The 16,293-nt window shown below is 38.4% G+C and overlaps 1 protein-coding gene across 18 annotated transcripts in view; it reads right to left on the bottom strand.

Moving 5' to 3' along the window:
• Positions 1-7,850: 7,850 nt before the first annotated feature.
• The window catches only part of DAB1 (DAB adaptor protein 1), a 434,090-nt gene continuing 425,647 nt past the window's right edge, over positions 7,851-16,293 (bottom strand). For all 18 annotated transcript variants that reach the window (XM_007978568.3, XM_038003849.2, XM_073007255.1 and 15 more), the window contains one exon: positions 7,851-11,218. Coding sequence is in view for 2 of the 18 variants with exons in the window: in XM_038003837.2 (XP_037859765.1) it covers positions 11,174-11,218 (45 nt within the window). In the remaining 16 variants the exon portion in view is untranslated. The remainder of the gene's footprint in view (positions 11,219-16,293) is intronic.

Here is a 16,293-nt window from a genome sequence, read left to right as displayed (position 1 = left end):
CCACCTTCTCCTTACAACCAGGTCTTTTTATGTTTTCTTAGTAACAAAAGTGTTGTTGTTTCTTAAAACAACTTTTTTTTTTTTTTTTGACTAAAAAAGGGATAGCTATTCAGTATAGAGAAACAGGAAAACATTGCACATGTATCCCAGAACTCAAAATTAAATTAAATTAAATTAAATTAAAAAGAGAACAGGAAAACAAAATAAAAAATTTCAGTGCACAGAATAAAATGGAAATCATATGTGATCCTACTACCTGGATTTTTGCAGTTTTTTTTTCTATGCATATATGTGAATATATGCATTTACCCAAGCAAATTAGAATCACAATGTATACATGATTGTGTGTGTGTGTGTGTGTGCGCGTGTGTTTGAGACAAGGTCTCGCTCTGTCACCCAGGCTGGAGTGCAGGGGCGCTATCTTAGCTCACTGCAACATCTGCCTCCCGAGTTCAAGAGATCCTCATGCCTCAGCCTCCTGAGTAGCCGGGACTACAGGTGTACACCATCACACCCGGGTCATTTTTGTATTTTTAGTAGAGACAGGGTTTCATCATGTTGGCCAGGCTGGTCTTAAACTCCTGGTCTCATGTGATCTGCCTGCCTCGGCCTCCCAAGGTGCTGGGATTACAGGAGTGAGCCATTGTATCCAGCTTGATTTTATACTTTGTTATATTGAATGATTACTAAAAAACAGCCTGAGAAACAATGGGGTAAAATATAGGTGCTATAACATTTTAATGGCTGCATTCATAAACATTCATAAAATTACACTGATTGATGTGGAAAATAAATATAAGAACGTGGTCTCTGTCTTTAAGGGGTATATCAATGACCATGTAGTCATAGCATCCTGTTCTATGAATATAATATTTAGCCAGTTTTATATTATTTGAAGTTTAGATTTCTAGTTTTTCTCTATTATATACATAAAAAGTGAAGAACATCTTAATACATATTTGTTCACTACCATGGAAATTCCCAGGTTTTAAATTCCAGTCTTATACATGGAATTGTCATGTTGAACATTATGTCCTTTTAAAAGTATTTGACTTAAAAATCTTTGAATCAAACACTCGAAGTTGTTTGAGTGCCTTTTCCTCATATCCTCACCAACATAGATCATCACTTTTAAAATTATTGGTCATCGGATAGGCAAAATTGTCTTGTTTTAACTTGAATTTTTTATTATAAAAACTTGTACATTAAAATGCTTTGGGCTAATTAAAAATATTGGAAACAGAAAGTAGGTAGTAACATAACATTTCAAATAGCATACTGAGGTATAGATGATAAGTTTGTTTTCTCCCACCCCAGGCTCCTACACCCCATCTCTGGAGCTGAACTCTCTAGTTAGCATGTGTTTAACATGAGTGCATGAGGGCAAGGGCTTTGTTTTCCCAGCGTGGAGAACGATGCCTAGCACACAACAGGCACTCAATGGATGCTTATTAAATAAATAAGCACTTTCCTGAATATAGTAATGAACATTTTCTATGTAAATATAAACACCTACACGCATATTTTTAAATACTTTTTATTATTATTACTATTATTATTATTATTATCGTTTGAGATGGAGTCTCGCTCTGTCATCCAAGCAGGAGTGGAGTGGTGCGATCTCGACTCACTGCAAGCTCCGCCTCCCGGGTTATGTCATTCTCCTGCCTCAGCCTCCTGAGTAGCTTGGGACTACAGGTGCCCGCCACCACGCCCGGCTAATTTTTTTGTACTTTTAGTAGAGATGGGTTTCACCATGTTAGCCAGGATGCTCTCGATCTCCTGACCTCGTGATCCACCCACCTTAGCCTCCTAAAGTGCTGGGATTATAGATGTGAGCCACCACGCCCGGCCAATACTTTTTATATTATTAACAAAAATGGGAACTCACCACACACACTATTGTTAAATGTCTCGACATTGTTTAATATAAGCATATTTAGACTCCTTTCACTTTTTGAAAAATGCTGCATAGTACAGTAATTTAGTTAATATCCTTCCTATTGATGCAACATTTAGTTGCTTTATGTCTCTAGCTATTATTTATGGACCTTTCTTCTTCAGGAATTGTTTGCTCATGTTCTTCAGTAATTTTGCTATAAACTTTTTCTATAAAGCTATTAGGATCTTTATGTACATTTAGAACAATAAAACTTTGTTTATAATGTATGCTGTAAATATTTTCCTAATTTCCCATGACCTTTTGACTTCATTTTTTCATATAAAATTTTGGTAAACCTATCCATATTTTTATAAATATGTATTTTCTGCATTTGGTGGTATACTTACAAGGACCTTTTCTACCCCATATGAATATTCACTAGTATTTTCCCATACACTTTCATGTTTACATATATTTAATATTTAACTTACATGGAATTTAGTTACCCACATGGTATGAGGTAGAAATCTAACCTTTTCTAGTAGTTTTTGTTATCCTAGTTCTATTTATTGAATAGTCTATTTTATCACTGCTAATTAGAATATATTCAATCATACATTAATTTCTTGAGTTTATTTCTATACTTTATATTCTGTAAACCATGACTAGGTAAATAGAATAAATCACAGAATAATTTGTGAAAGCAAACACTTTAAATTATTTAGGGTTTATTTTTGAGATCTGATCTGATAGTGTAAATTTATGATCATGATATTGCATTTTTCTCAAATACTCTCACATTCTTATTTCTTTCAGATATTACTTAGAATATGATTGAATATGAATATATGATTGAAGATATATAACATTGAGATAGTTGTTGCAGTAAGTTATAAATTAGAGAGAGTTGGATCTTCTCTTTCAATTTGTTCTATTACTTTATGCCCTTCAACAAGCCTTTGTAGCTTCGTTTTGTTGTTGTTGTTGTTTTTATCTAGATCTTACATCTTCAGTGTTAAATTTATTCTTGGGTATTCTCCTTTTGTTACTATCATTAATAGAATCTGTGTAAGTTTCCAGTAAGTTTTCTAAAAGGTTACTTATGGCAATATAAAAAATACTGATTTTTATATATTTATTTTTAAAGTAGTAACCTTAGATAATTGTCTTATTTGCTCTTATTGCTTCTAATAGATATTTTCTGTTAGGAAATACTATCTGCAAACACTGATGATGTTCTCATTTTAGACACTTGATTTCTTTTTCTTGCGTTAGTGCATTGCATTGCCTCAAATTTCAGAGCAATGTTAATTGATAGAGGTAATAGCTGCCACCTTGATCTCCATCTGATTTTAAGGGGGCTACCCTCAATTTTCACTGCTAAGTTTCATACTGGCTATTGGTTTGAGGGAGATGTTCTTTACCATGTGAAGGGAATATTACTATAATTCTAGTTTCCAGTTTTTTTCTTGAAGAGGATAATGAATTTTATCAGATGCCTTTTTGCCATCCATTAAGATGAGACAGTCTCTCTTGACCTATTAATTACATTCTGAAAGTCAACTTTATTTAGTCATGGTTTATAGCTGTGTTTAAAATTTAGGAACTTCTGATTATCCATTGAAAAGATTAGGCTATACTTTGTATTACTTTTTTGATGTTTTGTTATTCTAGATTTGAGCTCTGAATCGAGAAATTGTTTTTTTTTCTGTTATTCAACAGTTAAATGAGCATTATTTTCTGCCTTCCTTTACAGTCACTCCAGGCATCTCAGATGCACTGGCCCTGCCAGTTCTGCTAATGCTCTTCCCTCCACTACCATCACCTCATGGTAAACTCCTACTTGCTTCTTAACACCCAGTTTAACCATCAACGTTTCTATATAGCACTCTCCCACCACTCCCATAGTACTAGCACATCCTTTATTCCAGCATTAATTCTACTATATTTTATTTGTCTATTAACCTATTTTTCCCTCTAGAATCTGAGCAGAGACAGTCACATATGCATTAAAAAAAAATCCTCAATCTCCAGTGCTTATCAGAAGACCTGGCACATAGCACATCGTTAATAACTCTTTGTTATATGAATAAGTCCATAATGCATTTTTGCTTTAAATTTTGCCAGGGAAGAAAATTTGGATGCTATGTATACTTCTTTGCCATTCTTTGACAGTAAAATAGAGATAATATCACTTACTGCCCTTCTTCACACCTGATAGAGTTACTGAGCTGGGATAATAGATGGGCAAGGATAAGGTGAAAGTGAAAGAATTAAATATAAAAATCCATAATAGTGATTAGACTTTCTTTGATATTAACAACAGGTAAAGTGCATTGAGCATTTACTATGTTCCAGGTATGAAATTATCAAATTTATTTCTTATAATAGCCTGTAATTTTAGGTGAGTAAATAAAATTTTAGAGCGCTTAAGTGACGTGTCTGAGGTGAAACAACTGGCGAGTCAAAGACTTTCTGAAATCAGGGTCTGCTATCTGGAAACTATTCTATATCGACTCACCAGTGAAGACAGTGTGCTCCACTGAAATGGGGAAAGCAACAAACAATAAGCCCAGGGTGAAAATTTGGTTACATACCCTGCTTCTCAGGTTTTGCTTAAGTTTAGAGCCTACCAGGAAGAAAGAAAACGATTATCTGCCTCCTTGACTTTTGCATCATTTGTGTTTCTTCTGATGAAAGTGGGGCTAATTGCTGAGTTAGGGTTCCTTTATTTTTAGTCTACACTATGTTGCTTTATCCTAAAAGGATAAACATGGGCTGTGTGATGGCTGACCACCTTTCTTGTTCCTTCTATCAAGGTCTGAAAGGGCACAAGACAGGTAAGAGGAAACAGCTTTCCTTTAGTAAATAAGTTGCTAGATTTCTGAGCTCATGACCCTGAGTTACACGTGAATGACTTTGACCTGTAATCTGAAATAAGATAGACTTCAGGGTTCACCTCCCCCACCATTCCACTTCAAAGGTGAGGTAAGGTAGAGTTGCTAAATGTACAGTATGAAGGGCATCTGGCATTTTACTGTTGACAGTATGCCAGCTCTAAGACCTGCTTATTCCATCTCCAACCATTCCTGCTTGTTCCCCACTCCAGGCTGTGACCCCCCAGAGTGAGTGATAGAAGTGGCAAGAGGTTGTTCAGAAGATTAAAGACCCAAGTCACCAGAGGCTGCCGTCTCGCAAGAATATTTAGACATTTTTCCACTTGGCAGTCATTAATATTCTTCAGCAAAGAGTGAAAAGAGAGCCTGTTCAAAAAGGCTCCCTCTTCAGATCTCTGTACCTTGGAAGATAAAGTGAACGGAAGGGTTTTGTTTTGAAATTAAATATTCATTGGACTGAGTTAGAGCTATTACTGTTCTTGAGAATAAAACTGGATTTTTCCTTTGTTTTAAATAACTACAGTCATTTTACGTTAAGAATTCATTTCTGTACCAAATTGGTCAGGATTAACACATGGTGTGATTTTTCTAATATAATAGACACAACAGGGAAATGAATACAGAAGGGCTCAAAGTATTTTATAGAGGGTATACGAGCAATTTGACATTGCAGAAAAGCTGTCAGAAAGAAACACCATGGAATAGAGGAAAGAGGCTGGGAATCCAACCCCAGGAACTGTGACAGCCTCTGGGTGAGATCTTTGGCTCTGTTAATTGACAGCTGTTGTGGAACATATCTGAGTTTCCGTTTCCTAATCTGTGAAATGGAGAGCATATTCTTTTCCTCTTGGGGTTCGTGTAAAGATTTGGAAACGGTAGCTAGAAAATGAGTGGCACGGACAAAGCAGGAGCACAACAGTGGCAGTGATGATCCCCGTTTTCACATACATACCAAGACTGGTCACTAAATGGCTGGAAAGCCATTTACATCTGTTTACTCTCTCTCTCTTTTTAATCTTCCAGGCACCATTGCTCACATTTCCCTTGAATTTAAACATCTTTTAAAAGCTTTCAAAGCTTGGAAGGTTGATTTCAACGAAACCTGTTTTTATTCTAGGCGTTTTTCCGACTGTCATTCTGAGTAAAACAAAAAACATTTACTGTCAAAACAACAAGGGCTTACTCTCAAGCACAAAATGAAAGCAGATATGTCTGCCTGATTTATTTTGGCATCCACCTAGCAGTTAAATAGGACACCTTTTAATTTGTCACTTCTTTAAGATTCATTTATGTTGGCAAAGTAAGTCCCCAGTGCTTGGTTTCAGCTAAACTTCAACGAGTTGGGTAAAAGAGTTTATTCTTTTTCACTCAGACACACAAGCTTTGAAAGGTGCCAGTTAAAGATGGAACTATGTATTGAGCAGTGTAAGACAGTAACAGCTAATGGATTTTTATTTTTACTTTGAATGGGAGGAACTTAGAAATTGAACTTATTACCAAAGATCCACTAGCAGTCTGAGAAGAGACACAGAAGGTCAATGTTTTTCAAAAAACCTAGGTAGAACTATTTCAAACAGTGAATATCCAGTTATTTTAAAATTAGACTCAAGTATGAGTAAAGAGACCCAGTATTCAAATCTCAACTCTGCCATTTGCTGGCTGGGGAAGTTACTTAATTTATCTGAATCTCAGTTTCTTTATCTATAAATTGGAAAATATCTATCCCTTCCAGGTTGTTTAGAAAATTAGCTGAGGCAATGAACACAGAGCAGCGAGCACCTGCCTGGCACATACTAGCTATTCAACATGTGCAAGTCACTGCTTTTATTAAGAAAAACTTCTGGTTTGCCACGGTGGCTTTTGCCTGTATTTCTAGCACTTTGGAAGTCTGAGGCCTGTGGATCGCTTGCTTGATCTCAGGAATTTGAGACCAGCCTGGGCAGCACAGTGAAACCCCATCTCTACAAAAAAATACAAAAATTAGCCAGGCGTGGTAGTGTGTGTCTGCAGTCCCAGCTACTTGGAGGGCTGAGGCGAGAGGATTACTTGGGCCCAGGAGGCAGAGGTTGCAATGAACCAAGATCACACCACTGCATTCCAGCCTGGGCAACAGAGTGAAACCCTGTTTCAACCAAAACAAAACAAAAATGAAAACAAAAACTTTTGCAACATTGTCTAACAATTCAGTCCAAGATTGAGCATTTTTCACTGTATGGAAGTTGTTTCTTCTGTCTACTCCAAATTTACTTGGCTAGAATCTAAGCCCATTTTCTCATTTTCTCAAAGTTAGCAATAACATCTGTTTAATACCTTCTTTGTAACAAGGCCAGATTGAGGGCTTTTGTTTATGCAGTCATTAACACAACCATTTTTAAACAGTGGTGTTTTTTTGCATCTCAATGACCTAATTGTAATCTGGCTGATTATTTGATTTAGTTACAAAAGGAAATAAAAATCTCACACACACACACACACACACGCACGCACGCATACATACATATGTACACAACACCCACGTATATTCATTTTTTTTCTGTTCTTCAATACATACAATCCAGCTTCAGGCCTTTTTATTTTGGTGTGGATTTCGAGGGGAATGTAAAGATAAATACTTCCTTCTTGAGTCCCTTAAAGCAGATGACCTTCAAATGAACAATGGGGAACTCTTGACACTCTAGATTAATCTCCGTTTTCCAATCAATAGTTTAATTGGTTTTTTGTTTTGTTTTAGGGGAAGACACAATTCACAGGGCTAGTCCCAGAGTCTTTCCCAGTTTCAAAAGTCCCATGCTAAATGTGGTCCAAATACCACATCTACCCAGGGCTTGCTTTTTTCCTGACAACATCCTCCTTCCTGTCTGTGGCTGCTTTTCCAAGCATAGCAAGTACTTGAATTCAACTGAGGGCTGACAAATTGACCTTACTCCCCAGTGAAGCTTGCTCTTTTTAGCCCAGGGCCAGGAAAACGGAGGCTGTCACTTGGTCAGATGGAATCTTAGGCAAAGCAATTTCCTCTTCCAATCCAAGCCTGAATATCCAGTGAAAACTTGTAGAATAAAGCCAGGCTAAGGTGTTGTTCTCAAACATGTTTATTTTAACAGTTTTACATGGTGTGTTACAGAAATTAATGGAAAATTTCTAAAAATTTTGCTGTTCTGTTGAATGCATTGTACATAAAGTTAAAAATAATGTGTCCATATATGTTAACAAACTGTCATCTGAGGTAAAGTTAAAGTAGGTCTAGAAATGTACTGCAACAGTCATTTTCTCTTTCTCATCTTTATTAAAAAAATATGTGTCAGAACGCAGAAATTGAAATGAACCAAACCCACAGAGTAAACATTTGTTTAAAAGAAGGTGCCCGGTACATTACATGATGGGGTTTCAGGAGACACTGGGATGAGTACGAGCTATCAAAAAAGTTTTGCGGCATGTAAAGATTGAAGAGCTATGGAGAATGGGGACAAAATGACAGGTGGCGTTTCCCTGGTTTCAAAATTTAAAGTGACAAATTTAGTGCTAGTGGAGGATGAGGAATTAACAGTTGTACACATGGATTTTCTGTTGATCTAACCAGAACTGTGCAGACTCCCCATGGTCTTTTGGTATTGGCACCTCAGCTCTTGCTTGGAAATTTCACGGTATTCCTGGGACAGGATACGGTGGTTCCGGGCTCACCAAAACAGTGCTTGGAAAAAAAAAAATCAGAATGCTGCCAATGAGAATATGGATGGCAGTTGAAAAATCTTGACTTTATTTCCCTCACTTTAATGCATCACTTGGGCATCTTCTTGAAGTTCAGAGCCAGTTATATTTTCAGTCATGTCCAATGAAGGAGGACAAGTCCCCTGGACTTTCACCTTCTGCTAGGAAATTAACTCCAGATGGTATACCTGAAACAGCAACATCAGCCAGAGTTCCCTTTGAATGTGTCAGAAGCAACTCAAAGAATTGGTATAATGGTGTGATACTGCAAGACAAACTCAAGACAGCCATATTGAGGGAGAAGATAGCACCACTTGTTTAGAATCAAATCATAGTCAACAAAGCAATTTAAGCAATTTCCCATGGGAACTGCCTATCTTATCAAATCCCCAGAAAACACTTGAACTGGTCTCAAGCCAACTCTTACAGTCATTCCACCTTTCCCATCTTCCCCTTCATGTGAAAGGGCTACCTAATCATAAAATGTTTGCTCATTCCTTGAGAAACTCTGTGGACCAACAGGTGATAGCTACAGAGGGAGGTAAACGGCCCTTCTCACTTTTCTGGTTCTTCGGACCTTCCACATTAGGATGACATTGACATATATTCTTGAATAGACATTTGGTCAGTTTATCTAACTGAAAAAAAAAATTAGACTCCTGTGACCTGATAGTGTAAAATGTGGGCTTTAAATGATAACCATTACCTTGATGTATCACTTTTCTCTTTGTGAACAAGTATACAATCATTTTCAAATCAATCTCCCAAATCATTTTAGTTTCTATTGATATGAAGAACCAAATACAGGCCTATTCAAATCAATCATATCAATGGAAATTCTACTTTTCAAATCTTAAAACCAAATAATAATTATTCCCAAATCCAATTAATCACACGAATCTTTAAAGTTTTCTTCTTAGTGTTAAAACACTAAATTCAACATACTGTAACTGCATAGGAACATCAGGAAAACACACTTGACCTGTATAACAATTCTCTGTAGGGCAAAAATATATAGATTCTTTATGAAAATCATGTGCTAAACATACGAACCAAACACTGCACTTTTTGTCTCATAAGTGTAAAAAAAGGAAGCTTAGCCTCTTCTGTTTCACGTACAAACAGTCCAGTGATTTATATGGGGTAGGTGGGAGTGGGGAGGTGGGAGAGTTTCAGAATCTGAATTCTTCAGAATGTGAATTGTCTTTTTCTTGTGTTGCACAGAGGGTGGGGACTCTCGTGGAAAGGCTAGATGATGGAGTCACGTGCTCCCTTCTCGTTCACTAGCTGCTGATTGGCCAACTGCTCGTGCCAGCGGTCCCTGCACTCCAGCTTCCTACCATATGCTCCAGAATAACATCTGGAAAGTGAGCCCCATCCATCAAGTTTGTCACACCTTGCACTCAATCTGCTACCTTCTCTACAGTGTAATGGCATTATTAAAAAGCATTTTCATTGACATTTATATTTACAAAAAAAAAACAACAACAATTTTTTTTTTCATTAGAACTCCTTAAAGCCATTTCCCTTAAATATTTAAAGAGTTTAATGGTAAGGTTTTTTTTTTTTCAAGTTATAAAATAAAAATCCCATTTGAATTTTCTGATGTACAAAAAGAGATAGAGATGAACCATTTGGACCACGGAATCAGTTTGTTATTCTGAATATGTATGCCACCATTGTTCCTTTAGAAAGTTGGTTTTTAAGATCCAAAACCACATTACCAGAATTGTACCAGAATTATTTGGCAAATGACTTTTCTTTGAAAATGGCACGTGGAGAAGACACTTGTCTGCATAGCATCACAGCAGCAAGATATCGGAAAAATAAAAAATATCATTTTATTGTACTTAAGAGTTTAGAGCTTCTTAAGAAATCAGATGCATTTTTTCATCTTTCTCATCAATGGGATCTGATGTCTTTTCCTACTCACAGAATGAAGGTTCAAACTGAAAGCTGTCTTTCTTCACCAGGATGCAGAATAGCTAAAGGATTGTTTTGGCAACATTCTTGATCATAACAAATAATCAACCACTTATTTGTCTTGTAATTTCAAGTTAATTCATTTCACTGAGGCTTTTTTTCTCCCCAGTTAGATTTCTTCACCCATATTTAAAAAAAGTCAAAAGCAATACAAAAATTTGTACACCTACTAATTTTCAAACATGACAAAGAAAGGAAAGGGGGGAAAATGGCAGACCAGGCCCCATGGAGTGACAAAAAACACATCATCCTATGTGAAAAGGCATATGGATGATGATATTGTGGTCACAGAAGACCCTTTGCTTTTGCTTAAAGAAGTCAGTTCCAACCCTGTTGTAATCCTCTGATGCCTGTCACTCCAAATTTGGTGTCTCAACAGTGGTCAACAGGTAGAGAAATAAAAAGGGAATTAATAATTTTGCACACTGGGTCACCTTAAACCCAGCTATGAGGGCTCAAATATTTGTTGGGTAAGCATTTGCTTGATTTGCGATTTAATGTTGGGTGGATCTTTCTATACTTTTCTGTGTGTGCTGCCATAGATATCTGCCATTGGTTGCCAAAAACGCTTAGTACCCTCTTCTGAGCGAGTTCCATTGGGCAATCATGAATTTCTTGTGGGATGAGGTGAAAGAATACAAGAGAGCCTGTCGTGATGCTGATGTCCATGCCAGTCTTGAGCACCCACCACGAGCTCGCATCGACGCTATTTCTTAGGTCTGTTGATCTGCGCGTAGAGAGGCTCCGGCTCCTGTGGATAAAGGAACAAAGTGAGGCCTGCCCTTTCCACGTGCATGGATTTTCTGAGACAGCTTTTGGAAAACGGGTTTAGGATTAAAACAGAAAAGTGACAGTTTATGATGGATGACCTTAGGTTATTTTTGGAGTATTTGATGAGGGTGCATATCATTTTGGCAACACTTTTATCATCCAAAATAGCTATGCACTCAGTTCTGTCTTTCGTATTCAAGTTGGAACTGATTGCCCTGTTAGGGAAATAGCATGGTATAGTAGGGAGTTAGAAAAGCTGTGTCATGTGGACAAGATACTTATCCTGAGTCTTGGTTTCTCCAACCACAAAATGGGAATAATACTGTTTATCCTACAGGGTTCTTGAGGGAATTAGAGATTGCATATATAAAGTATCTAGCACAATGCCTGGTAGCAATACTTCTTCAGAAAATGCTAACAATTACTGTGAGTCAAGTGGACATTTTTCCAACACAGTTTCATAAATGTCCACTTGAGAACCCTGAAATTCTATTTCAAATTACTCTTCTACAAACAGTGATGCCTGGGTGCACTGTTGAGCAAGAGAAACAGCAAGTGTGTCTTTGGCTTTTAATTACAAGCTTCTGGACTTGTTTCCATTCAATCTGAGACCTCCGCTTTAGCCAATCATTTGCCTACACCCAGGGGGCTGTCCTGAAGCACAAACAGGGATTTTCAACCAGCATGTAATGCAGCACACCTGCAATCCACACCTAGATAGGAAACAGTGTTCCACCCTATTTAAACCACGTCAGACTTCAGCTGATGTTGAGATGGCTCACTGTGCACTGGCCAAGAAGACTTGATGGATACTGTGGTTTTAAGCATGCACAGGACCTGCTATTAAAATTGACCTTTATGCTGTCACTCTTGGAGGTCTGTGCCAGAATTAAATGGACACTAGGAAATTCTAATTTTACCATATTTTATATATTAGCTTGTCTCCTGCCATGTCATATAGGTTATTATTATTTGCTTATTTTCTTGAAACTTCAAAATGAATTGGCATTCTGGGAGCCCCTACCATGTGTCTGGCACCATGCTAGGTATTTTCAAGTACACTGTCTTTTTATCTCATCACAACGGCCTTGTAAGGCAGATGCTTTCTCTCTTTTGCAAGGGTGAAATTAAGTACAGAGAAGTTAAATAATTTGCCCACGGTCACACAGTTAGTAAGTCCAGAGACATGAGGACTGAAAACAGGGTCCAGGGGCCAGTGCTTTTTCTAGTCTTTTACAACAGTGACCATTAGAGACAGAGAGAGAGAGACCCCAATCCTTCCATCTGTAAGTGCTTCAGAGTTTACAAAGCACCTCATGTCTTATTTATCTGCCTTATAGTCCTGGGGGTGGCTTTTATTTTTTGAGTCCTCCCTTTGCAGACAAAAACTGAAGTTCTGAGAGGTTGTGTGATCTCAAGGTCATTGTGCTGTCTCTCGTGTGTAGCATATCATATTGCTTGCTTTCTACTGTAAAGTGGAATGGCCTAGAAGATAAGGTTGTCCCGGCCCGTCATTGTACAGATGAGGAATCTGAAGTCCTGTGAAGATAGCTTTTGTTTCTTCAGAGTCACAGGGTTACTTAGTATCCATGCCAAGGTAGACCCCAGGACTCCTGCCATCAGATCCAATTTCTAGTTCCTCTAGAACTTGTTATGTTTGTATTCTTCCAATGGGAAGGAACTGCTTTCCTTGAGGCACCCTATTATGCAGTGTAACAAAGTGCCAACTTGTCCCTCCATGCCTTCCACCCATAGACTTTCTACTGCCCTTGGAAATGTAAATAAGTATAATCCTTCTTCCAAATGTCTGATGACAGAAAAGTATGGAAGCCCATTCTTCCATGTCCTACTTCTAGGTTACCACTTGCCAGTTCCTTCTGCCATTTTACAAATATGAACCTAGCACAGTAGGTCCTCAATGAGAGTCTGTTGAATTACTGAATGACTATAATGCTGTTTCTAGTTTCCTCACAGTTCTGATCCCTTTGTCCTAAATACCTAAATACACTCCAATTTGGCTTTATTCTCTCAAAATCAAATGTAGCAAAATCTATAGTAAGATTATGATTTATTAAACACCAAATCTATTCCTTTCCAGTTTCTTGAACGATTTCAAATACCTGTTGTAAGGCTAAACATGTAACTTTATTGCGTGTTTGTGTTCTATAAGTGCGGTGGGTGGAGTCAAAAATAGTTAAGTGCAACTATTGGAGAAAAACATTTTTGTTTTTTGTTTTTTGCTTGTGCTGGGCTTCAAGGACGCATCTTAATGTTTCCTGGGTAGACGTTTTCAGCCCATTCTTCTTTTTGGATGCCCCAAGAAGTCAGGCTGCCTTGATCTCACCCTACAATTTGCTCTATTCTAATTTTGGAAACTAATTTATCCAACTGAAAATGACACCTAAAAACAGAAGAAGACAGCAGGCTCAGACAGGGTAATTAATGCCACACTGCATTAACTTTCTGCAGCTGAGATAAATATTCACACATCTCCTGCTTGCCGGAATTTAGCTTCAAATACCCATCACAACAGCAGTAACGACTGCAGTCAACTCTCAATTATCCCCACTAATGAAGGGGAGCAGTGGTGTGGAAAACCCCAAGCAGCAGATAATCCCAAAGTCTGACACTGTGATGCACTATACGTTTTGGCAATAGCTCTACCTTCCTTGTTACGGAATCTTAGACTGTCAGAGTTAGAGGGGAGCTAAGGAATCATTTGATTCAGAAATTTCCAACCTGGCCTCTGGCAAGGTCATAACGGGGTCTTGGAACTATTTTCAAAATTCCAAAAGCCTAAATGGAATCACACATTAACGTAACATGCTGTTGATGTTTTTGTTTCGTTTGTTTGTTTTCTTTTGGCAGATTTGTCCACGTCTCTGCCCTGCTTCAAATCCTTCAGAGGCTCCCCATCACCCACAGGGTAGGTCAAAGCGCCTTCGCCGGGCACACAAGGCCCATTAGTCTCTTAGTCCATTAGAGATAATAAATACCCCTTCTAGACCATGAATCAAAACTCCACCTTCAGGTCACATAAATAATGTTAAAAAAATCTTTCTTTATGCTTCTCCAGGATGATCTTTCTGAAATGGATTTGTCCATGCCAATCTCCTGCCTGGAACAGCCGTCTTGGCTCCTTGTCACTCAAAGGAAAAGGCAAACTCCTCAAGACTGCACATAACGTCCACCTTCCCAACTACCCTCAACTACTGCCACTCTCTCCTACACCCTACCTTCCAAACCCTACTTGGGGTTCGTTCTCCCATGCTGGAATTTTCCCATCTCTGAGACTTCATTCAGGCAGTTCCTTCTGGCTTCGGAGCCTTCTTTGTTCCTAAAGTTCATACTTTAAGATCTAGCTGAAATAACAAAGCTTCCTGGATGCTGCAGGTGACATGAGCCACTGTGCTCCTGGATACTTCAGAACCTGTGCAGATCTCTGTCTTCACTCCTACTATGGCATCTCCTAGCATGTTCTACACTGAGCTCCACTGGGCCTTGCATGTCAGTATCCTGAATTCTGAATGAAGCTTGGAACATGGGAGGTGCATCCACTAACAACATGAAGAATGAAGATATGAATGAGTAAATGAACAGTTCTTTTCTTAGTGGAAGTTGGCAAATACTTGTGAACTTTAATATGATTCTGACATACTAATATCTTTATTTTTAGATAACAAAGTAGATGGAAACCATATAGTAAAAGTTAAAGCAAAATCCACCCTTTACCCTTTCTGTAAGTGAAACACCCTATTTTCTCAAAGGTGCAGTAAAAGAGCAGAAGCAAAGGAGACTAAGTCATGCAGGCCTAGCTTAGTGTTCTCCTGACAAGGCTCTGCTGCAAAGACCAACAGGGACATATCTGTAGTTGAACATGTTGGGTTATTCCTCACCACAGAGGGAGGAGCAATGAGGCATCTCTGGAAGAGGGTATTAGAAAGAATGTATGATAAGATTTGGTCTTAAGGTGAGTGATTTGGGGGATGGTCAACAAAGTGGGGTTTTTCTCTGAATTGGATGCTGTCATAATGTGGGGGTAATTCTGTGATTATCCTAACAATACTTATCTGGAAGGCACGAAGAACAGAGCAAGGCTGAAACCAGGCTAGAGAAATGTTTCATCAGTTTTCCCGTTTTGACAATGTTCATTTTTTTGCCTGTGTTCAGCCCTGATGACCTGGTGGTCTTGATTTTGTCTTGACCTATCGCAGTCACTGAGGTGCCTTGTCTGATGCTGATGGTATGTGAAATGTTGATGTTCAGCAGGAGAATGCCAGGACCTCGCTGTGGGGGTGGGCCTGCACCTGACTGTCAGAGGCTGCTGTTCTTTTTCTTACCATCACACATTTAGCAGCCCTAGGATTCTGTGTAGGGCACTTAACGTCTTTGGGTGCCAGTTTCCTCATCTGTAAAATGAGGCTAGAAATCCCCTCTGTGAAGGGGAACACATGTTGATTGTCTAGCACAGAGTTTGAAACATATTAGATACTCCAAAAAACATTAGGTCCCTTATGTCTGGGAGTGTGGCTTCATCCTCTCTTTATAGACAATGGTTTTAGGCCTAATAATCACCTGTGGGTTTCTTTTCAAATGGCCTCTCCTTCATAGCACATAGGTACAATTGCAGATGAGCTCTCAGTTATTAATATAAGAATGGTGCTGGATCAGCCCAGGGAAATTGTGCAGAATGAATGTGGAGTTAATGCAAACAACCTGGCTGCAGGCCCCTGTGGGTAACAGAAATTTCCACCGTTTGCAGACTAGTCCATACATCCTTTAACTATCTATGAATTATGTGCTCAACTACAGCAGCCAAGTGGACTCACAGAACTGGAGTAATAATGGTATGTCTCTACAGAAACTTTTACAGTCTATATATGGTCTTTCCAATGTCACATGATCTTACTTGAGCTACACACCAGGACCGTGCCTTTAGTGCTCCTGTCTTTTTTTTTTTTTTTTTTTTTTTTTTTTTGTGAGACGGAGTCTCGCTGTGTCGCCCAGGCTGGAGTGCAGTGGCGTGATCTCCACTCACCGCAAGCTCCGCCTCCC

This window comes from Chlorocebus sabaeus, chromosome 20, assembly GCF_047675955.1.
Source record: "Chlorocebus sabaeus isolate Y175 chromosome 20, mChlSab1.0.hap1, whole genome shotgun sequence".
In the NCBI taxonomy this organism is placed as follows: Eukaryota; Metazoa; Chordata; class Mammalia; order Primates; family Cercopithecidae; genus Chlorocebus; species Chlorocebus sabaeus.
Note: the sequence above shows the minus strand (reverse complement) of the source record. Positions and strands in the feature narration are given on the sequence as shown.